Raw genomic sequence first — 25,404 nt, 5'->3', positions numbered from 1 at the left:
GTGGGTGAGGGGGACCCTGCACCCCGCTGCACCCACAGCACCCGCAGCACCCGCAGCACTCACAGCACCCACAGCATCCATAGCATCCACAGCATCCATAGCATCCACAGCACTCACAGCACCCACAGCACCCACAGCATCCATAGCATCCACAGCACTCACAGCACCCATAACACCCAGAGCATCCACAGTATCCACAGCACCCGCAGCACTCATAACACCCACAGCATCCGTAACACCCACTGCACCCATAACACCCACGGCACCCACAGCACCCATAACACCCACAGCACCCATAAGACCCACAGCATCCATAACACTCACAGCACCCATAACACCCACAGCACCCATAACACCCACAGCACCCACAGCACCCATAAGACCCACAGCATCCATAACACTCACAGCACCCATAACACCCACAGCACCCATAACACCCACAGCATCCACAGCATCCATAATACCCACTGCACCCACAACACCCACAGCATCCATAACACCCACAGCGCCCACAGCACCCATAACACCCACAGCATCCCCAGCACCCATAACACCCATAACACCCACTGCACCCATAGCACCCACAGCATCCACTGCACCCACAGCACCCATAACACCCACAGCATCCATAACACTCACAGCACCCTTAACACCCACAGTATCCATAACACTCACTGCACCCATAACACCCACAGCACCCACAGCACCCATAACACCCACAGCACCCACAGCACCCATAACACCCACAGCATCCACAACACTCACAGCACCCATAACACCCACAGCACCCACAGCACCCATAACACCCACAGCATCCCCAGCGCCCATAACACCCATAACACCCACAGTATCCACAGCACCCACAGCACCAGCAGCACGTGGGGATGGGGACCTGGGGGCACCCACAGCATGGGGTGCTGGAGGCCCACATGGCCCTGGTTGCTCGGTGTCCCCCCTGCTGCCTGCTGCCCCCTGGGTGCCCCATGTCCCTCCCGCTTGCAGGGTGTCCCCTACACGCGTGGCATGCTGTCCCCCATGCCCGCCGGCCCCTGCCCCTGCTCTCCCCGTCCTGAGGCACCCTCCCTCCAGCCACGTCCTGGCCCCAGATCACACATGGTCACCCCAGGCACACGCTGCCCCTGTCCCTATGGACACACACTGTCCTATGGACACACACTGTCCTATGGACACACACTGTCCTATGGACACACACTGTCCCCATGGACACACACTGTCCCCATGGACACACACTGTCCTATGGACACACACTGTCCTATGGACACACACTGTCCTATGGGCACACACTGTCCTATGGGCACACACTGTCCCCATGGATGCACACTGTCCTATGGACACACACTGTCCTATGGACACACACTGTCCTATGGACACACGCTGTCCCCATGGACTCACACTGTCCCTGGACACACGCTGTCCCTGCAGGCAATGTCTGTCCCTCACACCACACGTGCTGTACCCTGACACGCTGCTGTGCCCCTGCACACGTGCTGGCCCTGCAGGTACCTGCTGTCCCTTTCGGACACGTGTTGTCCCTCAGGACACACGCTGTCCCCATGGACACACGCTGTACTATGGGCATATGCTGTCTCTATGGACACACACTGTCCCTATGGACACACACTGTCCTATGGACACACACTGTCCCTATGGGCACACGCTGTCCCCAGGTGTGTGGTGTCCTTCCTGATACACACTGCCCACAGGCACATGTTCCTGTGTCCCCATGGATGCACACTGTCCCCATGGATGCACATTGTCCCTATGGATCCATGCAGTCCCCATGGATGCACATTGTCCCCATGGATGCACACTGTCCTATGGACACACGCTGTCCTATGGACACACACTGTCCCCATGGACACACACTGTCCCTATGGGCACACACTGTCCCTATGGACACACACTGTCCCTATGGGCACACACTGTCCTATGGACACACACTGTCCCCATGGACACACACTGTCCCCATGGGCACACACTGTCCCCATGGACACACACTGTCCCCATGGACACACACTGTCCCTATGGACACACACTGTCCCCATGGACACACACTGTCCCTATGGACACACACTGTCCCCATGGACACACACTGTCCTATGGACACACACTGTCCCCATGGGTGCATGCAGTCCCCATGGCTGCCCTTGTCCCCCACCCCTCTGTGGGTGCCCACCTGCGGGATGCTCGCAGGGATCCCTGTGTGACAGCAGGAGCCACCCCAGGGGCCGCAGCCCTCGCAAGCCAGGCTGGAGGTGCCCGTGGCCACCATGGGGCCTGCTCAGGCCAGGGACCGGCCAAGGCAGCTCCCTATGGGTCTATCCCATGTGGATCCATCCCATCCCGCTCGTCACTGCGGCTCTGGGATGTGGGAGCTGCCGGTGGTACCCGGAGCGCTCAGAGCTGTCTCCATAGAGACCCTCCGAGGGCTCCATCACTTATTCATCACCAGCATCGATCCCTCAGCCGGCCCCTTCGTTATCCAGCTCCAAATCCCAGCAGGAAAACCATCCCTGCCCATGCCCGGGATGTGCTGCTACCAGGTCCCCGCATCCCTTTGGATGTGGGGTGTCTGTGGGGCTCGCGGTGCATCCAGAGGTGCTGTCAGCTTTTAGGGTGGGATGGGGTGAATCGGTGATTCCCAGATGCTCCTGGTCCATGCTGGAATGGGAATGGGGGTCCCAAACCAGGATAGACCCTGTGCCCCTCTACAGGCAGATGTGGGGGAGCAGGATGGGGCTCTGCAGGATGCAAATGGAGTGCACTGGGGGCAAATGTGGGACATGGAGTGGCTTTGGGGATGCTGTGGGGCAGCCGTGGGGCAGATGTGGGGCTGGGGGGTTCCTATTCCCTCTGAGCTCAGCGCTGGGGACCACCCGTTGGCCATAGGATGGGAAGTGTGTGCACACTCACATGTGCACTGCACGCACACACACAGCTACAGCCCCCCCACAAGTGTGCATCCCACACATGCACCCCCACGCAGGAGCATGCACACGGTGCCTGCACCCCCCGTGCACATCTGCACCCCCCGCACGTGTGTGTGTGCTGTGCACACACGTGTGAACACGCTACATGCACAAACACCCTGCGCATGCCCAGCCTCAGCCCTGCATCCTCTGGCACACACATGTGCACCCCTGTGCATCCCAAGTGCACATCCCCTTGTGTGCACATCCCCATGCATCCCAAGTGCACATCCCTTTGTGTGCACATCCCCATGCATCCCAAGTGCACATCCCCTTGTGTGCACATCCCCATGCATCCCAAATGCACATCCCCATGCATCCCAAATGCACATCCCCATACATCCCAAGTGCACATCCCTTTGTGTGCACATCCCCATGCATCCCAAATGCACATCCCCATGCATCCCAAATGCACATCCCCATACATCCCAAGTGCACATCCCTTTGTGTGCACATCCCCATGCATCCCAAATGCATATCCCCATGCATCCCAAGTGCACATCCCCATACATCCCAAGTGCACATCCCTTTGTGTGCACATCCCCATGCATCCCAAGTGCACATCCCCATACATCCCAAGTGCACATCCCCATGCATCCCAAGTGCACATCCCCTTGTGTGCACATCCCCATGCATCCCAAGTGCACATCCCCATGCATCCCAAGTGCACATCCCCTTGTGTGCACATCCCCATGCATCCCAAGTGCACATCCCCTTGTGTGCACATCCCCATGCATCCCAAATGCACATCCCCATGCATCCCAAATGCACATCCCCATACATCCCAAGTGCACATCCCTTTGTGTGCACATCCCCATGCATCCCAAATGCATATCCCCATGCATCCCAAGTGCACATCCCCATACATCCCAAGTGCACATCCCTTTGTGTGCACATCCCCATGCATCCCAAGTGCACATCCCCATACATCCCAAGTGCACATCCCCTTGCGTGCACATCCCCATACATCCCAAGTGCACATCTTGCAGGCACCCCCCCAATGCATCCCATATGCTTACCCCCATGCATGCACCTCTCCATGTATCCCAAATGCACCCCCCCTTGCATGCACCCCAAGTTCCCATCTCCTTGCATGCACACCCCCATGCATCCCTAGTGCTCATCCCCTTGCAGGCACCCCCCAAATGCTTATCCCCATGCATGCGCATCCCATGCATCCCAAGCGCACGTCCCTTTGCATGCACACCCCCTCGCACTGTCGGGCTGGGGTTTGTCCATGGAGGACCAGGGGCCCGCGGCAGCTGCTCCATGGATCTGCAGCCGCTGCAGCGCCGGTGACAGCCCGGCTGCGCTGCGCTGGGATTAGCAGCCAAGCGGGGAGCAGATGGAGCCATTTCCATACGGGTTTGGAGCTGGCAGAGGCCCTCGGATCAACAGCTCTGCTGCCACGGCTCCTCCATTGAGCTGCAGCAGCTCCAATCGCTCCTGCAGCACCCACATCCCTGGATCTCGGCTGCAGCCCGGGTCCTGCAGCAGGGACCCCCAGCCTCCGGTTCCCCACTCGCTGTTCCCATGGGATATGGGGAGTGTTGAGGTGTTTTCCATGCTGGAGGCTTCCCTGCAGCCCCAGCTCGTGGTTGTCCCCATGTCCCCTCCCTGTCAGGGGTGCTTAGGGAGGTGACACCATCCTCAGGCCAGGTTTGCATCCCTATAGTTGGGATGTGGCTCTGGATTCCCGCCCTCCATCCATCCATCTCTCCATCCACCCATCCATCCATCCATCCATCCATCCATCCATCCATCCATCCATCCATCCATCCATCCATCCATCCCTCCCTCCCTCCATCCATCCCTCCATCCCTCCACCCATCCATCCATCCCTCCACCCATCCATCCATCCATCCATCCATCCATCCATCCATCCATCCATCCATCCATCCATCCATCCCTCCACCCATCCATCCATCCATCCCTCCATCCATCCATCCATCCATCCATCCATCCATCCATCCATCCATCCCTCCCTCCATCCATCCATCCATAGATCCATGCATCGATCCATCCTTCCCTCCATCCATCATCCATCCCTCCATCATCCATCCCTCCCTCCCTCCCTCCCTCCCTCCCTCCCTCCCTCCCTCCCTCCCTCCCTCCCTCCCTCCCTCCCTCCCTCCCTCCCTCCCTCCCTCCCTCCCTCCCTCCCTCCATCCCAGCTCCAGCTTAATGAAGCCACACTCATCCGACACGATTGACAGCAGCACTGGCAAGCAGCAGCCCATGGACCAAGCACGCCAGTGCTCCCAGTATGCCCAGTACACCCCAAATCCTGCTCTAGGGGCAGCTTCCTGCAGCTCCCCCCTTACCCAGGAGCTTCAAAGGGGCTGGCTGTGGGGAGGAAGGTGCTGATGATCTGGGGCTACCTGGGCTATGAGGACCCCCCAAATCCCTTGGCTTTGGTGCTTTGATGCTGTTTGGTGCCGGCACTTCCCGCTTTCCCAGGAAAACTGGGATTTAAGCCCCCAAAAGAGGCTTTTCCTGGTGTGCTTGCTGTGAAGTAAGGGTTAACATTGACTGCATGAACTTTGCTCCCTCTTAAGCCATTAAACACCCTCAGTGGAGCAGGGCTGGATGCCCGGATCGCTGGGCAGGGACAGGATGTCAGCCAAGTGGGAAGCAGGGAAAACACCACGGAGAGAATGGAAACGTCGGGAGCAAGGATGGGAAACGCTCCTTTGCCTCTCCCTGGCTCTGTTCCTTGTGCTGGTGCTGCGTGTCCCCCATCCGGCCGTGACGTTCCCTTCCGAGGGATGCTGCTCCCGAGGGCTTGCGTGAGCCAGTGAGCTGGAGCCGCTCCTAATTGTACCGGAGCAGCCCATAATTACACCGGGTCATTAAGCTGGATGGGGAGATGCACTTTGCTGCATGCACGCTGGCTGAGCTGCATAAAGCTGCGTCCCTGTGTCCTGCTGCCCCATCCCCAATCCCCCTGTGTCCCTGCATCCCAGTGTCCCTGTACCCTTGTGCCCCTGCATCCCTGTGTCCCTGCATCCCAGTGTCCCACTGCCCCATCCTCCATCCTCACTCCCCCTGTATGCCTGCATCCCAGTGTCCCTGCATCCCAGCATCCCTGCATCCCAGTGTCCCTGCATCCCAGCATCCCAGCATCCCAGTGTCCCTGCATCCCAGTGTCCCTGCATCCCTGTGTCCCTGCATCCCTGTGTCACACTGTGCCATCCTCCATCCTCAATCCCCCTGTATCCCTGCACCTGTGTCCCCCTTCACTGTCCCCAGTTCCCCCATGTCCCTATATCCCTGTGTCCCTACATCCCTGTGTCACACTGTGCCATCCTCCATCCTCAATCCCCCTGTATCCCTGCACCTGTGTCCCCCTTCACTGTCCCCAGTTACCCCATGTCCCTACATCGCTGTGTCCCTACATCCCTATGTCCCACTGCTCCATCCCCAGGCCCCCCATGTCCCTACATCCCTGTGTCCCTGCATCCCTGTGTCACACTGTGCCATCCTCAATCTCCGTCCCCCCGCATCCCCGTGTCCCTGCATCCCTATGTCTCCCTGCCCCATCCCCAGGCCCCCCATGTCCCAGCATCCCTGTGTCCTGCCCCACTGTCCCGAGGCCCGCAGGGTGCCAGGGAAGCAGGGACATCCCCACACTGCGTCCTTGTGCTGCTCAGCAATGGTTCTCTGTCCTCCGAGCAGCTGGGGCCTGGCTCCGTGCATGGTGCTGGTGACAATGACGTGCCAGCCCCTGGGGGGGGGACACTGGGTGCCAGCCCCATGGGGGGGACCTGCTTCACGCTCAGACCCACGTCTGACCCATGGGGCAGAGGCAGAGGTGATGCTCAGGGGCAACCTTCATGGGGGGGTCCTCAGAGATGGGGACCTTAAGGATTGATCGTGGGGATCTGGTCCATGAGGCCCTGGTCAGAGCAATGGGAATGATGACAGCTGGTTCCATGCAGCTGACTCCTGATTGCTGCGATGGGGAGGGAACGGTGGGGCTCATACCCAGCACCCCAAACCCTCGGTGGGGCTATGGCCTTTTCCATAGTGATGAATCCCAGAGAGTCTGGATCTGGGCAATTCCCACTCAGTGATGTGGGGAAACTGAGGCTGGGGTGGAGGAAGAACCTTGGCAAAGGGGGAAGACAGGAGTGAGGTGACCATGACCCTGTGCCACCCCTGGGGCTGGTCCCCATCACCCTGTGCCACCCCCAGGGCTGGTCCCCATCACCCTGTGCCATGACCAGAGGCTGGTCCCCATCACCCAGGGCTGGTCCCCATCACCCTGTGCCACCCCTCCTTGGCAGGACGCGGTCCCTGCCCTCGGGCCGCTGTCCCCGGGGCCCGGCGGGGTCTGGCCGGTGGGAGCCCCCCGCGATGGCCGCTAGATGGCCCCGCGGCTCCGCAGGGAGCGGGGGGGCTGCGGGATATGGGGATGCAGGGAGCAGGATATGGGGTGCATGGAGAGGGATGTGGGGTGCAGGGAGCAGGATGTGGGGTGCAGGATGTGGGGTGCAGGGAGCAGGATGTGGGGTGCAGGGAGCAGGATGTGGGGTGCAGGGAGCAGGATGTGGGGTGCAGGATGTGGGGTGCAGGGAGCAGGATGTGGAGTGCAGCATGTGGGGTGCAGGGAGCAGGATGTGGGGTGCAGGGAGCAGGATGTGGGGTGCAGGATGTGGGGTGCAGGGAGCAGGATGTGGGGTGCAGGATGGGGGGTGCAGGGAGCAGGATGTGGAGTGCAGCATGTGGGGTGCAGGGAGCAGGATGTGGAGTGCAGGATGTGGGGTGCAGGGAGCAGGATGTGGAGTGCAGGATGTGGGGTGCAGGGAGAGGATGTGGGGTGCAGGATGTGGGGTGCAGGGAGCAGGATGTGGAGTGCAGCATGTGGGGTGCAGGGAGCAGGATGTGGGGTGCAGGATGTGGGGTGCAGGGAGCAGGATGTGGAGTGCAGGATGTGGGGTGCAGGGAGCAGGATGTGGGGTGCAGGATGTGGGGTGCAGGGAACGGGATGTGGGGTGCAGGGAACGGGATGTGGGGTGTAGAGAGAATGATGCAGGATGTGAGGTGCAGGGAGCAGGATGTGGGGTGCAATGTGGGAGGTGCAGGGTGCCACACAGGGGTGCAGGTTTGGGGTGTAGGCTGCAGCACACAGCAGGACCCTGCTGCTGCCAGACTCACAGGGACCCTGGCGGTGCCACCCAAGGGTGCTTCGGGGGGCATTTCCCTGTAAGCCCATGTCCCCATGGGGGATGCTCACAGGGGTGGGGGCACCCAGGAGCATCTCCCTGCATCCCCTCAGGGATGTTTCTGCCTCCGTCACCCGGTGGATTCATGGGGGTGTCTCCCCAGTGACATGCTGGGGGTTGAGCCCCTACGAGCCACCAGCGAATCCCCCCAGCACCCAGGGGAGCAGCAGGACCCTTGGCTCCTGGGAGATGTGAGGCCACATTCCCATTCACCCCGGTGAAAGCTCCCCCTCTGCAGCTCCTGCATCCACCGGGGGTCGCGCGTGTCGGGTGTGTATTCTCTGATGTCTGATAGCGCGGCTGTGCACGCAGCATCGGTGCACCAGAGCTGCACAGCCGGGGAGAAAGGGGTGCTGGGCACCCCACAAAGGGCCCTGATCCCCATGGATTTCCCACCCCATCCATAAGCGAGGCTGGGGAACTGGCTGGGGAGGAGGTGCTGAGCAGCTCCTGGGAGACAAGAGGAGCAGGAGCAGCAGTGTCGTTGCTGGCACATCCCTCTCCTCCCTCTTTTATCTGGACACCACCCTGAGGCTCCGTCGCTTTGGGGTGGGGATGTTGGGTGATGGAGCATCCTTTTAGCACCCCTCTTCCCCCTGCACGCTGCAGTGGGGTGGTCCCAAGGGTCCCCTCTATGGCTCAGCCCATGCAGGGGAGCAGCACCCCCAAAATCCTGGTGCTTGTCCCTGGGGAAAGGATGGGGAGGGGCCATTTCCCACTGATGGTGATGGGGGATAGGAAGATGGGGGTGCACCCGTGGGGGGGGGGTAAAATAGAGGTCCCCCCTATCCAAGAAGGGGATGCTCTCTGTGATATTCCCCAGGGATGGGAGGGAAGATGGGGTCTCTCCATACAGAGCCCTGCAGCAGAGCCACCCCGAAGCCAGGAATGGGCATCGCTGCTTACAAATGGGGTGAAGCTTCCAGCTCCCCGCTGGGGAGGACTGGGGGGGGGGGACCCCAACCTTATCCTAGGAAACAGCCCCTAAGAAGGGGTCTGAAGAGGGGTGTTGGGGGTTGATGAAGGTGTCCCAAACCCCACCAGGGGTTCAACATGGGATTTAGGGGGGATTCCCCTTCTCTGCCTCAAAGCGACCCCCTCTGAGGCCCCCCAGCCCCATAGAAGCCCGTGGAGCCGCTGTCCCGCAGTAGACGCGGTGCGGAGCAGGGCGGGGGGGTTTCTATGGGGGGCTCCCCCTTACCTGCCCCATAGGAGACCCCGCCTACCCCAGAACCCCCCCACAGGGCTCTCCTCATCCCCATCGGAGCGTGTGAACGCGATGCGGAGCGGGTCGGGAGGGGACGGAGCGGGGCGGAGGGTACCCTATGGGGGTTCCCATTTATCTGCCCCATAGGGGACCCCCTCAGAGATTCTCCCCCCCCCTCTCCAGCCCCATAGGAGCCCGCGGGGCCGCTGCCTCGCAACGGGTGCGGTGCGGAGCGGGGCGGGGGGGGGCGGAGCGGGGCGGGGGGGAGGCGGTGGCGGGGCTCAGCCCTGGTCGGAGCCGGGAGCCGGGAACCGGGATCTGGGAACCGGGATCCAGAGCCGGGATCAGGGATCCGGAGCTGGAGCCGGGATCCGGAGCCGGGAGCCGGGATCAGGGATCCAGAACCGGGAGCCGGGATCCGGAGCCGGGATCCGGGAGCCGGGATCCGGAGCCGGGATCAGGGATCCAGAACCGGGAGCCGGGATCAGGGATCCGGAGCCGGGATTAGGGATCCGGGATCCGGGATCCAGAGCCGGGATCAGGGATCCGGAGCCGGGAGCCGGGATCCAGAGCCGGGAGCCGGGATCAGGGATCCGGAGCCGGGATCCGGAGCTGGAGCCGGGGTCCGGGATGGTGCCGGGGCTCCCGCATCTCCTCACCGCGCTCCTTCACTTTTTCAGACGGGGCCAGCAGGTTTTCCTGAAGGCGGAGGACGCCGCGCCCGGCTCCGAGGTGCTGCAGGTAGGGGCGGCGGGACCCCCCCCCCCGGCTCACCCCATGCTCCCTTCCCAACCGATCCCCATCCCCACCGCTCCCTTCCCAAGCAGGTCCCCTGCTCCTCCTCCTCCCATCCCACCCGAGACCCCCGAGCCGCTTCCCTTCCGGACCGGGATCCCCATCCCGACCGCCTCCCATCCCACCCAGGACCTTTTATCCTCATCCCTTCCCAACCGGGATCTCCATCCCGACCGCCTCCCATCCCTCCCAGGACCTTTTATCCTCATCCCTTCCCAACCGGGATCTCCATCCCGGCTGCCTCCCACCCCATCCAGACCCCCCCGACCTGCTTCCTTTCCCAGCAGGGACCCCCAACTCACCTCCGTTCTCACCCAGGACCCCTAATCCTCCTCCCCTCCCAACCCTGATCCCCGTCCCGACCGCCTCCCATCCCACCGGGGACCTTAAATCCTTCTCCCATCCCACCCTAGACCCCCATTCCAACCTCCTCTTATCCCACCCGGGACCCCTAATCCTTCTCCTTTCCCACCCACGACCCCCATTCCAGCCACTTCCCACCCCACCCAGGTCCCTAATCCTCCTCCCATCTCCCCCAGGGCCCCCATCCCGACCGCTTCCCATCCCATCCGAGACCCCCATCTCACTCTAGACCCCCAATCCTCCCTTCCCACCCCAGACCCAGGACCCGTGTGGGATGGGTGCGCCGGGCTCTGGGGGGGTCCCCGGGTTTATCCTGGGATGTGGGGGTGTCCGCTGTGCTCATTGCAGCGGGACCGGGGGCTGCGGGACCCCTATTCTCATCGGGAGAGCCCAATGGGGAAACTGAGGCACGGAGCGGCCGGGGGGGGGTCCCGTGGTGGGGATGGAAGCGCCGTGTCCGTGTGTGCCCCCCCCGTGGGCTCAGGGACACGAAGAGCTCCGTGTCCCACGGAGGAAGGAGGCGGGGGGGGGGCGGAGGAAATGGGCTGGACCGGGCGGTCCCGATCCCGATCCCGGTGTCGATCCCGGTGGATCCGCGCAGCCGGGAGCCGGGGCCGCGCCATGGGCACCCTCCAGGACACCGTGAGCCACCCGCGGGGGGGTCACCGGGAAATGGGGGTGGGGGTGTCGGTGTAAAGGGGAGGGGATCCCTATGGGGGTTGTATGGATTTGGGGGTGCGAAGTGCTTGGGAGAGGCTGGGAATGCGGGGCTGGGGAGTTGGGGTCCCCTCTGTGTCCCCCTGCCCCGCTCTGCCGGCAGCGTGTTCCCTATGGGGCCAGTGCTAAGGTGGGGGGTGTTGAGAAGGGGGGTGATGAGAAAGGGGGTGTCCCCTAGACCCCCCCCCAACACCCTGCTTGAGCCCTCATCTCCCTCTTTGCACCAGCTCCACACTGGGGGGCAGGAGGGTGCCCCCCATCTGGTCCTTGGTGCTCCTGTGCTTCCAGACGCACCCCGATTTAGGGGGTGACTCGGGGGGGTCCCCCCAACCTGGAGCGGTTCCGTCCGTCCGCCTGCTCCTATCCCCGATCCCGGTGTCCCATGGTTTGGGGTGGGGGGCGAGAGCCGTGTCCGTGGGGCTGGGGTTGGGATGGGGGGGTCGGGGGGGCTCCAGGGTCAAGGCTGGAGCGAGGCAGAGCCATGGAGCTTTGGGAAGCGAAGGGAAGGAAACGGGAAGCAGCCGAAAGCTGCTGACGGAGGGGGAAGGAGCGGAGCGGGGCCGGTCCCTGCCCCAGGGTCCGCTGAGCCCCCTGCGAGGGTTGGGGACATCCCCGCACAGGGACAGGGGGTGGCTTCTATAGGGCAGGGCAAAGCGGCTTTCCCTATGGGGAGGGGGGGGGAGTCCCTCTGGGTCCCAGCACCCAACTAGAGCCATGGGGGTGCTGGGGGTATCTATGGGGGTATATAGGGCTTGGGGGTCATTGCCCCCCTCCGAAACACCCCGCTCTGGGGTGAGGCTGAAGATGTCTGTGCCTCCTCTTCCTCCCAATGCAATTAAGGGCTGACTGGTCCATGAATCAAAGCCTAATTGAGGACGTGTTGGCAGCCTGGTTAAGCAGGAAGGAGCTTGGGGGGGGGGGGTATGGTGTGCCCAGGGGTTTAGGGGTGTCCACACTGTGCCATAGGGCTGGGGGGTGTCCACGCTGCACCCACACATTGGGGAGACCCCATTTGGGTGCTCTGTCCCGTCCGTCCCCCCCCCATCATTCTACCCCCACAGGAGGTGCTGGCAGGGCTTGGGGGGGCGCGTTGTGGGGCTACCCCCATGTGTGGGGCCGGGATCCGAGCTGGACACGCGTGTTCCAGGCGCCCATCCCGGTGCTTCCTCCCGCGGACACAAACACATCAGGCAGGGCCATAAAGGGGAGGAAAAGGGCCGAGGCTCAACAAAGGGCGCTTCTTTCCATGGGGCGGGGCCGGGCCGGCTTCCTCCCCACCCCACCGAGCTGGGGGGGCAGAGACAGAACCCCCATATTGGGGGGGGGGGGTATGCGCACCCCATTGCTCCCCATTGAGGGGTCCCCAACGGCTAAAGCACTGTGTGCACGCCGGCAAAAGAAGTGATGGGTTGTGGGTGCAGCATCCCCCCGTGCAGGCACTGTGTGTGCCACGGCAGTGATCTGGGGGGTGCTCAGCCTGTGGGGCCTGGTCCTCCCCTGCCCCATGGGGTCACATCGGGCTTGTGGGCACCTCCAGGCATGTGGAAGTTGGGCTGGGATGTGGGAATAGCCTGGTCATGGAGGGAGAGACATGCGGGGTGAGGATAGAGACTGGATGGATGTGGGATGCTCTTGTTGCACCCCAAGGGACGGAGATGGGGTTTGGGTGCTGCTGCTGCACCCATGCAGGGGATGACTGTGGTTTGGGTGCTGCTATCATCAGGTCGGGAGCTTGGAGGGGGGGGCTGACCATTGGAATTTGCTGGAAGAGAGGAATTTCTCGCTCCGGTCCCTCATCCATCCGCGGCTCTTTGGAACCGCACCGAGGCATTTAGCAGGGAGCTGGTGGCACTGAGTGGGGGTCAGGGTGCCCCGGGGAGGGCTGGACCCGCGGCTCTATTGATTCCTTGCTGGAGCATCCATGGGAACGCTCCTCCCTGCAGGATGAGGAGCCAAAGCACCTCTTGGGGTGACTCCATGGATGTGGGATGGGGCTGGATCCTTGCTGGATGCAGCCACCTCGCTGTGGATATGGAGGGATGCAGATGGGGAGCAGGGCTGGTTCCAAGACTCCCTGTTCTTGGCTCAAGAGAGGGAATCGCTGCTCCCAGCCCGGCTCCATCGGGATGCTGCCAAATCCAGAAGCGAATCCTCCCTGGCAGCAGGAGCAGGGATTTTCTCCCTGCTTTTTGGCTCAGGCAGATCCTGTAGGTTCATCCCTGTGGCTCTGGGCATGGATTTGAGACCAGCCATAGACAAGGGGGTTGGAAAACCAGATTCCCAAACGGAATTTGGATCCATTAAACTCCAGTGCTATAACCCTTATCCATAGGGAACCATTTAATGGGTGGGTTTGGGCTTCCTGAGACTCAGTTTCCCCACTGGAGCAGTGAGACCCGCTCCGTTCCCAGACCCCTTCCCGGTGCCTGAGAGCTGGATCCCACATCCAAGCCCTCTTTTCTATGGAACATACAAGAGGTGCTGATGCCTCCGGAGCAAATTCCCTGAGGAAAGGCTCTGCCAGCCCCTGCCTCGCCCCGGAGCATTGTCCCAAATTTAATTCCTTTCCCAGCTGCAGATGGCCGGGAATTCAATTTTCCCAGATCCCATCAGAGGCTGATGAACGAGCTCCCCAGTCACTGCACACATCCCATTAGTGCTGGCTGGTGCCAGGCGGGATACGGGAATGCTGCGTCTCCTACTCCCGTCCCGCTGCTCCCAGTCCCCCCATGGATTTGGCTGTCTCAGTCCATCCAAACCCCTCTCTTGCTGCGTCCCAGAGCTCCTGAAGGCTGTGCTGTGATGCTCGGAGCAGATCCAGGCCAGGGGAGCTTTGGCATGGATAATCCAGCAGGAAATGTCTAGGAATATCCTTAAATCCCAGCCGGGATGTGCTGGTGGCCGGCGGGGACAGGAAGGCTCCATGTGCCAGGGAAAACCTTCCAGGAATGCTGCATCCTGGGGATGCTCATGGTGCCAGTGCCCTGGATGGGTGATACAGGGCTGAGCGGGGTCCTTGTCCCATTCCCTATGGAAACACATGGACTAATGACAGGTGAGATAGGGCTGAGCGGGGTCCTTGTCCATTCCCTATGGAAGCACATGGATTAGTGGTGGTTGATATAGGGCTGAGCAGGGTCCTTGTTCCATTCTCTATGGAAGCACACGGACTAGTGATGGGTGATATAGGGGTGAACAGGGTCCTTGTCCCATTCCCTGTGGAAGGACATGGATTAGTGATGGATGACATGGAGCCGAGGGGGTCCTTGTCCTCTTCCTATGGAAGGACATGGATTAGTGATGGATGACGTGGAGCTGAGGGGGTCCTAGTCCCATTCCCTATGGAAGGACATGGATTAGTGATGGGTGACACGGGGCTGAGGGGGTCCTTGTCCTCTTCCTATGGAAGGACATGGATTAGTGATGGGTGACACGGAGCTGAAGGGGTCCTTGTCCCATTCCCTATGGAAGGACATGGATTAGTGATGGGTGACACGGAGGTGAGGGGGTCCTTGTCCCATTCCCTATGGAAGGACATGGGCTAGTGATGGATGACATGGAGCCGAGGGGGTCCTTATTGCATTCCCTATGGAAGGACATGGATTAGTGATGGGTGACACGGAGCTGAGGGGGTCCTTGTCCCATTCCCTATGGAAGGACATGGATTAGTGATGGGTGACACGGAGCTGAGGGGGTCCTTGTCCCATTCCCTATGGAAGGACATGGATTAGTGATGGATGACATGGAGCTGAGGGGGTCCTTGTCCCATTCCCTATGGAAGGACATGGGCTAGTGATGGATGACACGGAGCTGAGGGGGTCCTTGTCCCATTCCCTATGGAAGGACATGGATTAGTGATGGGTGACACGGAGCTGAGGGGGTCCTTATCGCATTCCCTATGGAAGGACATGGATTAGTGATGGGTGACACGGAGCTGAGGGGGTCCTTGTCCTCTTCCTATGGAAGGACATGGATTAGTGATGGGTGACACGGAGCTGAGGGGGTCCTTGTCCCATTCCCTATGGAAGGACATGGGCTAGTGATGGATGACATGGAGCCGAGGGGGTCCCTGTGGTGTCCCTGTGGTGTCCCATGGGTGCAGGACACCTTGGACGCTGCCCAACCGTTTATCAGCTCCTGCCACTCATTTCCCCCCCGTCTAACAGCTTCCTTCCCGATCCCTTCGGAGCGACCCCGGCCCCTTCCCGCTCCAGGCTCGTTCCCCACCGCTCCTTTGGCCGTTCCAAGCCGTGTTCCTGGGGACGGGAAATCCTCGAGGAGCGCGGCCGCGGGCCAGGGCGTTTGTCCCGCCCGACAAAGGGACATCAACAGGAAGCGCCCTTGACCGCGGCCGCGTTCCAGAGGCCGGGATGCGGGGGGATGACCCGGGGAGCCTCCCGGGACGGCAGGTTGGGAATGGCGGTGGGAATGGTGAAACGTGGTGCGTGGTGCCCGCAGGGATGGAGGGCAACGGGAACGGACCCTGGTGCGAACAGCCCCGTGTAAGGGGTCTGTGCGGGCTGCTCGTGTAAATGCCCCGTGTAAAGACCCTGTGCAAAGACCCAGTGTAAAGACCCAGTGCAAAGACCCAGTGCAAACTGCTCTGTGTAAGGGGTCTGTGCGGGCTGCTCGTGTAAATGCCCCGTGGAAAGACCCTGTGCAAACTGCTCTGTGTAAGGGGTCTGTGCAAGCTGCTTGTGCGGATGCTCCGTGCCAACTGCCCTGTGCAAGTGGCCTCATGCAAACGGGCTGCGTAAAAGCCTTGTGCAGAGGGGCTGTGCAAAAGCCTTGTGTAAATGCCTTGTGCAAAGGGGTTGTGCAATAGCCTTGTGTAAAAGCCTTGTGCAGAGGGGCTGTGCAATAGCCTTCTGTAAATGCCTTGTGCAAAGGGGCTGTGCAAAAGCCTTGTGTAAAAGCCTTGTGCAAAGGGGTTGTGCAAAAGCCTTGTGTAAATACCTTGTGCGAAGGGGCTGTGGCAAAAGCCTTGTGTAAATGCCTTGTGTGAAGGGGCTGTGGCAAAAGCCTTGTGTAAAAGCCTTGTGCAAAGGGGTTGTGCAAAAGCCTTCTGTAAAAGCCTTGTACAAAGGGGCTGTGGCAAAAGCCTTGTGTAAAATGCCTTGTGCAAAGGGGTTGTGCAATAGCCTTGTGTAAATGCCTTGTGCAAAGGGGTTGTGCAATAGCCTTGTGTAAATGCCTTGTGCGAAGGGGCTGTGCAAAAGCCTTGTGTAAAAGCCTTGTGCAAAGGGGCTGTGCAAAAGCCTTGTGTAAAAGCCTTGTGCAAATGCCTTGTGCAAAGGGGCTGTGCAAAAGCCTTGTGTAAAAGCCTTGTGCAGAGGGGTTGTGCAAAAGCCTTGTGTAAATGCCTTGTGCAAAGGGGTTTTGCAATAGCCTTGTGTAAATGCCTTGTGCAAATGCCTTGTGCAAAGGGGCTGTGGAAATGGAGTGTGGAAATGCCTTGTGCAAAGGGGCTGTGCAATAGCCTTGTGTAAATGCCTTGTGCAAATGCCTTGTGCAAATGCCTTGTGCAAAGGGGCTGTGTAAATGCAGTGTGTAAATGCCTTGTGCGAAGGGGCTGTGTAAATGCAGTGTGGAAATGCCTTGTGCAAAGGGGCTGTGTAAATGCAGTGTGGAAATGCCTTGTGCAAAGGGGCTGTGGAAATGCAGTGTGGAAATGCCTTGTGCAAAGGGGCTGTGTAAATGCAGTGTGGAAATGCCTTGCGCAAAGGGGCTGTGGAAATGCAGTGTGGAAATGCCTTGTGCAAAGGGGCTGTGGAAATGCAGTGTGGAAATGCCTTGTGCCAAGTGCCCCGTGCAAAGGGCTTTGTGCAGATGCCCTGTGAAGATCACCCCACGCAGACCTCCCTGTGCTCAGCATCTTGTGCCAACAGCCTTTGTAAATGGCCCCTGTAAACACCTTGTGCAAACACCCTGCGCAAGCCGTTTGTGCAAGCGGCCTTGTGGAAATGGGCTTGTGCAAACACACCTTTGTAAACAGGCCCAGGCAAACGCCCTGTGCAAGCAGCCTGTGCAGTGCTCCCTGTGCAGCGCTCCCTGTGCAACCCTCCCTGTGCAGTGCTCCCTGTGCAGCCCTCCCTGTGCAGCCCTCCCTGTGCTCCCTGTGCAGCGCTCCCTGTGCAGCGCTCCCTGTGCAGCGCTCCCTGTGCAGCCCTCCCTGTGCAGCGCTCCCTGTGCAGCCCTCCCTGTGCAACCCTCCCTGTGCAGCGCTCCCTGTGCAACCCTCCCTATGCAAATGGCCTTGTGCCGGGCCCCTTGTGCCGGGTCCCTCGTGCCGGGTCTCTTGTACCGGGTCCCTTGTACCGGGTCTCTTGTACCGGGCCCCTTGCGCCGGGTCCCTTGTGCCAGGTCCCTTGTACCGGGTCCCTTGTACCGGGTCCCTTGTGCAGCGCTCCCTTGTACTGGGTCCCTTGCACCGGGTCCCTTGTACCGGGTCCCTTGTGCAGGGTCCCTTGTGCAGGGTCCCTTGTGCAGGGTCCCTTGTGCAGGGTCCCTTGTACCGGGTCCCTTGTACCGGGTCCCTTGTGCCGGGTCTCTTGCACCGGGTCCCTTGTGCCGGGTCCCTTGTGCAGGGTCCCTTGTACCGGGTCCCTTGTGCCGGGTCCCTTGTACCCCTTGTGCAGGGTCCCTTGTGCCGGGTCCCTTGTGCCGGGTCCCTTGTGCCGGGTCCCTTGTGCCGGGTCCCTTGTGCAGGGTCCCTTGTGCCGGGTCCCTTGTACCGGGTCCCTTGTGCCGGGTCCCTTGTACCGGGTCCCTTGTGCCGGGTCCCTTGTACCGGGTCCCTTGTACCGGGTCCCTTGTGCCGGGTCCCTTGTGCCGGGTCCCTTGTACCGGGTCCCTTGTACCGGGTCCCTTGTACCGGGTCCCTTGTACCGGGTCCCTTGTACCGGCTCCCTTGCACCGGGTCCCTTGCACCGGGTCCCTTGTACCGGCTCCCTTGCACATCCCGTGCAGCCGCCCAGCCCTCGGCGCCGGTCGGGTGCTGTTGAAGCCGACGCGGAGGGCAGAGGATGCGCCAAGGTCCGGGCTCGGCTCCTCCCGTCCCACCCGCACCCAGCCCCGGGCTGGGCGCTGGGGCCGCGGGATGCAGGCGGCTCCGTGCCCGGCTGCTGCCGCATCCATCCCCTGCCACGGGGCCCGAGCAGAGGAGGGGTCCCAAGAGGGTTCCTTCCCCTTCCCGCTCATTTCCCCCTCGGGAGGATGAGGCAATCGAGGAGCTACCCGGGGTTACCGGTTGTTGCTGCCGGGTTAGATTAAAGCGATGGCATTTGGGATGGAAAGCAGAGCCCCGAGCAGGGATGGGCAGGCGGGAGGTGGGGGGTGGCTTCCCAGCAGAGCTGGCGCTCCTTCTGTCCACCCAGCCCTCCATCCCTGGTCCATCCATCCCTCTGTCCATCTACCCCTCAGTCCGTTTGTCCATCCATCCCTCCGTCCCTCTGTGCATCCATCCCTCATCCATCCATCCATCCATCCATCCATCCATCCATCCATCCATCCATCCCTCCCTCCCTCCCTCCCTCCCTCCCTCCCTCCCTCCCTCCCTCCCTCCCTCCCTCCCTCCCTCCCTCCATCCATCCACCCCTCTGTCCATCTACCCCTCAGTCCCTTTGTCCATCCATCCCTCCGTCCCTCTGTGCATCCATCCCTCATCCATCCATCCATCCCTCATCCATCCATCCATCCATCCATCCATCCATCCATCCATCCATCCACCCTTCCATCCCTCTATCCCGCCATCCCTCTATCCTCTGTTACCCTGGACTGTGTTGCAGGGATGCAACTGGGGCAGCATCCGGGAAGCCCCTTACATATCCCCATCCCTATGGAAAGGATTCCCAGGGGCATTATGTCTATGGGGCTGGGGAAAGACCCCAGACCAGCACAGGGACGGGGTGACAGGGACATCAGCATCACCCATCCCATGGCAGAGCAAAGTGGGACCTGATGCTTTCAGGAGCCTCTCCCTGCCCCGTGCCTCAGTTTCCCCACTCTGCCTGTACCGGCCCCGTTGCCAGCTCCCTGTTGCTAACACAGAGCCAGGGCTGGGCTATATTTAACCGCTGCAGCCACGGACCATGCAACCGGAGCAGGGAGGGGGGGATCATCCCTTGGGAATGGGAGCAGGGCCTGGGGGGCTCCGGGAGAGGCGGGCGAAGGGATGAATCACAGCTCGGGGCTATTTATAACAGCACCAGATTGCTCAGCGAGTGCTTGGCCCGGGCGGCGCCTGGGGGGGGGCTCGGCAGGCACCGGCTGCTGGGGCTCAGCTTGGGGGGCCCGAGGGGGCCTCGGCAATTCCCTATGGATGCTGGGGGGTGGGGAGGGATGTGGTGTCACCGTGGTGCTGGAGAGGTTGGAAAGGCGGGGATGGATGGGGAGAAACAATGGTGAGTGCATGGATACGGGGTAAGGAGGTCCTGGAGCAGCATCTTCCTCTGCAAAGAGGATATGGGGTGGGAGAAAGGGATGGGGAAAGGCAGAGCTGGGCATGGGAGAGGATCTGGCGTCCCTGCCTGTCCCCATGGCCCCAAACCTGGTTTGGGGATAAGCAGGGGCCTTGGGGACACAAGGATCAGGCTGGGGATACAGGAATAGGTGATGACAGGGACACAGATGTGGTTTGCCCTTTGCTGTCACACACGGGGGGATCCAAAGGCTGTGGCTGCATCCCATGGGAAGAACCCAAGGAGGGAGGATGTGAGACCCTGCAGGGTCACCATCCCACCCCATCTGCCACCAGATATAGGCTTAGGGCAAGGAAATAACTGTTGTAATGGGGAGGGGGTCCCTACCTCAGACCCCAACTGGCTGCATCCTTCGCTCTTGAGCATCCCCATCCATTTGCCGGGATGCAGTGTGTGCCCATGGATAGGGATGGCTCCTGGGGGATGTGGGTACCAGGAAGGGATGTGGTGCTGTGGACACAGAGATCTGCACACTCAGCATCTCGGATGCTCTTAATCTGATTTGGGATTTTCCCAGCTCAGGAGTGAAATGGTCCAGACGGAGCGATGTCCAGCTCCATCCCGCAGGCGATCGCTCATGCCGGGGGCTAACGCACTAATCCACTTAGGGAACGAATTGGGATCATTTCCCTCGCGTTTCCCATTGGGAAAGGCAGGAGCTGAGCAATGAGGGTTCATGGGGAGACAGACGCCCCCGAGCTCCATTCAGTCATTCACTGGCAGCTCTTATGGCAAAGCTGGGCTGGAAGCTCAGCTGGGAGATGATTCATCTCCTCCAGGATCAGGGGCTGCTGATCCCATAGGGATGGATGCAGCAGGAGCCTGCTGCTGCCAGCACCCTCCCCACCTTTGGAGCCAGCACCCAAGGTGGGATCTGTCTGCGATGCAGATCTGCTCCCATCAGCTCAGCATCCTCAGGGACACCCAGCCCTGGTCCCCATTGCAAGGCAGGATGGGGCCCCGCATCCCTCTGGAAGGAGGATGCTCCCAGGCACTGGCTGCTCCGTGCCTCAGTTTCCCCCTGGATAAAGAGGATCCCAGTGGGTGGCAGATCCTGGATTCGAGCTCTTGCTGAGGCTAATTCCATTGCCTGGTGCCCAGGTCCCAGAGAAGGACCCCCTTTTCCAAGCGGGATGAGCATCCCAGTGGGTACCACAATGCATTGCACCCATCTCCTGCCCACTCCAGGGAGCTCTGACTGGTGGAAGCGTCATCCCATGGGGTAAAACCATCCCCATCCATCACCCTGGAGCATGAATCCCAAGACCTGGCACCCAGGGAGGTGAATGTGGGATCCCCACCTTCCCCACGGCAGGCGTGAGAGGAGCCTTTCTGGAGGGGAAGCCAGGATGGGGTTCCTTGATTCCATAAACATCCGGGGGGTGGTGATGGTGAGGAGGGGGATTTGTCCCAGAATTTGTCCCAGAATTCCACATCCAGAATGAGTCCTTCCATGAAAAAAACATGATTTTGCTGTGGGTGTATTCCCTCCGCTGGGAAAGATGCTTTTCCATCCCAGTGGGATCCCTTGGAGCTGGAGGAGGCTGGGATAAGTGTGTGGGGGGGTCCCCACTATTCCCTGGCTGGGTCTGGGATGCTGCTGCCGCTCTCCTAAGGGAAAAGGGAAAGAAAACCAGGTGGGAAATAAATAGGTGCCATTTTCCATAGGGAGAACTCCAGAGGTTTGGCTTTGCCGAGGGGGTCTGCGCCATGTGGGGCTGTGCTGTGCCATGGTGGTCCCATGGGACACCGGGGGTCAGTGTGGGACCATCACTTGGGGGTCAGGCACAGTGAGAGCAGTGTCCCCGTCCCCCCCAGGACAGAGCAGAGGTGACAGCAGCGCCAGGGTGGTCCTGTGGATGCTGGAGACAGGGATGGAGACTGGGACAGGGATGTGGGCAATGACAGGGATGGAGACTGGGATGGGGACAGAGAATGGGACAGGGATAGAGAATGGGACAGGACAGGGATGCAGCATCCCAGCTCCTGGAGCTGTCAGTGATTCCCAGCCCCATTCCACATCCACTGCCCCCCTGGTTCTGGATGGGTCCAGGAGCTGCTGCTTGCACCCAGCCTTGGATCTCACCCCAAATCTCTCTGAGCGCCCATCTCCGGGCATCCCACTTCCAGGGGGTGTTATCCTACGGAGCAGATCCCGGGATGAGGGTGCGAGCTCTGCTCTGACAGCGGGAAGATGCTTCCCCCGCACCAGGGAAGCTGTTACCACTCCCTGCCCTCCTGGGAAGCGCTGAGATTGCTTTGCCTCCAGGGAAGTGGGATGCGGAGCAGGAACAGGCAGCAGCAGTAGCTTGACCCCATGGGATAGGTCCCGGGCTGTGATGAGCACAGTGAGTCCCAGTGACATCCCAGTGACAGGATGGGGTGACATCTCCCCGCCAGGCACTGGAGCATCCCACTGTACCAGGGAGGGGTGCCCATCACTGATCCCAGCAAGTGTCCATGGAGCTGGGGATGGATCTGGAGAGCCCCCCCCCCCAATCCCATATCTCCCAATTGAACCCCCAAACTGGGATGGTGCCTGAATGGGGGTCATGGTGTTGACCAAGTGTGGTACCCAAAGGGATAGAGAAGAATCTCAGCTCATGGAAGTGCCTGGATTTGGGAAGCTGATTACATCCTTAATTAGCTCCTTGCAGGGGTGCAGATGGAATTCCAGTGCCTCTGGCCCTTGGGGATGCTCCCTGCCTGGTTTCGGGGTGCAGGGGGATGGATGCTGTGCCCGCATCCCACTGGGGAGGAAGGATGTAGTGGGTGCGTGCTGCATCCCGGTAGAGCAGGGACCCCCTCCACATCTGGAGGAGGAACTTGGGGGGATCATGGAATGGTTTGGGATGAAGGGACCTTAAAGCTCCCCCAGCCCCAACCCCTGCCACAGGCAGGGACCCCTTCCATAGAGCAGCTTGCTCCAAGCCCCTGTGTCCAACCTGGCCTTGAGCACTGCCAGGGATGGGAATCCCAAAGTCCTTCTCTTCAGGCTGCTCCATCCTTTCCCCCCCAGCCTGTGTTTGTGCTGGGATTGCCTCAACCTTGCCCTTGGCATGGGGATACAGGGATCAGCCTGGCCTGAGGCCATCAGGATTCCCTGTTTATGGCAATAAATGGGATGTGTCCTGGTGGAGGCTCCGGCTGCGCGCTGAATCCCTGCTCAGCAATGAACAGCAAAGGGCTGCAGAGCCCCAGACATGGGTCCACAGCATCCACAGGGATGGGCAGCATGGGATAGCTGCAGGATGGAGGAGCTGGGATGGAAGCAGGATGAGTGGGATGAATGGGATGAGCGGGACAAGCGGGATGAGCGAGACGAGCAGGATGAGCGGGATGAGTGGGATAAATGGGGTGGATGAGTGGGATGAGCAGGAGAAACGGGACAAGCAGCACAAGTGGGATGAGCAGGACTAGTGGGATAAGTGGGATGAGTAGGACCAGTGGGACAAGCAGGGTGAGTGGGATGAGTGGGGTGAGCAGGAAGAATGGGACAAGCAGGACTAGCGGGATGAGGGGGATGAGCAATTGAGTGGGATGAGCGGGATGAGCGGGATGAGTGGGATGAGTGGGATGAGCGGGATGCCCTTCCTGAGCCCCCCCCGCCCCATGCATCAAACCCTCCCGCCTGCTCCCGCTGCTCTCCTCATCTCAGGAATGGCTTTTTTTAGCTCCCTCAGCTTCCCCCCCCCCCCGCTCCGGGGTGGGACCCGGATTCCCGGCCCTATTAAAGCATCACCCGCATCCAGCTGCATCTGTCCGTCCCTGTGCCGAGGATGCCGCTGGCATTTGATGCTCCCGGATACGCCGGGGGCGCGCTCGGGATCTGCTCCGTGTTCCTGCTGCTGAGAGCAGGGATGCTGAGCCACCACGGAGGGACAGAGGGACGTGGGGATGGACCCACACCAAGGCCTGGCTGTATTCTACAGTGCATGTGTCTCCAGTGTGAGTAGGTGACTGGAGATGCGGCCCTGTTGGAATAACATCCGGTGTCCGAGGCTTCGGATGGAAGATCCCGCCTGGATCCGGCCTCATATCCAAGGATGCTCCCGGGATGGTCCCAGCCAGGGTGCCGGGGGTGCAGGGATGGGGACGGGGTCTGGAGGGTGCCACTGGGGCTCGGATGGAGCCTGGAGCCGCCGGAAAACAGGGATTGAAGGAAGAGCAAATCCTATGGACCAGAGCTTGGAGCTTCCACCTATTCCTGTAGCAGCACTGTCCTTGTCCTGGTGTTCCAGACAAGGGGTGGAGGCAGGAATAGAGCCCGCAGTGACATGGCCATTGCCATGCCTCCTGTGTCCATTAGTGTGGCTTTAGGGCCACCACCCCACAGAGCCAGCTCCTGGGGTCACCTCCTGCCACCCCCTGTCTCCATCCCAATGCCCCGTCCATGTCCTCCTCCACTTTTGGGAACCCCGAATCTCCTTCCCGTGTTGGACATTGCCTCAAACCAGACCTTTTCACCCCAGAATGGAGCTGGTTGAGCTGGACACCCTCTGGGTGAAGGAGGTTCTGTGCCATGGGGGGTTCCTGGGGACCGATGGGAGGAGCCGGTTCCTGGTGCCCATCCCCGTGGCCTCAGGCCCCATTAACCCCCCTGTCTCCGTGCTCTGCTCTCTCCCCAGGACGCGCTGCTGAGCCTGGGGGCTGCGATCGATGCCTCAGGCCTGAGGGACTCCCTCCGCCATGCGCTGGTCTCGCTGCTGCCTGCAGTGGTAGGTGGGGGATTCTCCGCTGGCTCGTACTGAGGTTGAGCTCCATACGGGGTGTCCTCCCCAGCCCACCTCAGTGGCCTCCCCGCAGACAGAGCCCTGGTTGCTGTGTTAGGTGTAAGCTGGCTCTTGGGGTCACCTTCCTGAGTACCACACCCTGGTCCTCACCGGCCACCTCTCCATAGAGCTCCGAGTCCCTCAGGAGATGCAGGGTCCCTAATGACTTTGTGGCACCAGTGCTGGTGACCCTGGTGCTGGTGATGGCCTTGGGATGCTGCTGGTGGCCCTGGTGATGGCCTTGGGATGCTGCTGGTGACCCTGGTGCTGGTGATGACCTTGGGATGGTGCAGGTGGCCCTGGTGCTGGTGATGGCTTTGGGATGCTGCTGGTGGCCCTGGTGCTGATGATGGCTTTGGGATGCTGCTGGTGGCCCTGGTGCTGATGATGGCTTTGGGATGGTGCTGGTGGCCCTGGTGCTGGTGATGACCTTGGGATGCTGCTGGTGGCCCTGGTGCTGGTGATGGCCTTGGGATGCTGCTGGTGGCCCTGGTGCTGGTGATGACCTTGGGATGCTGCTGGTGGCCCTGGTGCTGGTGATGGCTTTGGGATGGTGCTGGTGGCCCTGGTGCTGGTGATGACCTTGGGATGGTGCTGGTGGCCCTGGTGCTGGTGATGGCTTTGGGATGGTGTTGGTGGCCCTGGTGCTGGTGGCCCTTGGGCTCATGGTGACCCTGGTGCTGGTGATGGCCTTGGGATGCTGCTGGTGGCCCTGGTGATGGCCTTGGGATGCTGCTGGTGGCCCTGGTGCTGGTGATGGCTTTGGGATGCTGCTGGTGGCCCTGGTGCTGGCTTTGGGATGCTGCTGGTGGCCCTGGTGCTGGTGATGGCTTTGGGATGCTGCTGGTGGCC

The 25,404-nt window shown here is 61.0% G+C and overlaps 1 protein-coding gene across 2 annotated transcripts in view; it reads left to right on the top strand.

Annotated features, from left to right (window-relative positions):
* PDE2A (phosphodiesterase 2A) overlaps positions 1 to 25,404 on the top strand; it is a 57,959-nt gene that overhangs the window by 15,460 nt on the left and 17,095 nt on the right. The window contains exons 2-3 of one of the 2 annotated variants that reach the window (XM_062633840.1): positions 10,106 to 10,166; positions 24,409 to 24,498. In XM_062633840.1, the coding sequence (XP_062489824.1) occupies positions 10,106 to 10,166; positions 24,409 to 24,498 (151 nt within the window). Of the gene's footprint in view, positions 1 to 10,105; positions 10,167 to 11,104; positions 11,226 to 24,408; positions 24,499 to 25,404 lie in introns of those variants that run through there. The other variant, XM_062633839.1, reaches the window with a different exon arrangement.

The sequence above is a fragment of the Pezoporus occidentalis genome, unplaced genomic scaffold, assembly GCF_034315485.1.
Source record: "Pezoporus occidentalis ecotype Australia unplaced genomic scaffold, CSIRO_AGI_Poc_V1 ctg405, whole genome shotgun sequence".
Classification (NCBI taxonomy): Eukaryota; Metazoa; Chordata; class Aves; order Psittaciformes; family Psittacidae; genus Pezoporus; species Pezoporus occidentalis.
Note: the sequence above shows the minus strand (reverse complement) of the source record. Positions and strands in the feature narration are given on the sequence as shown.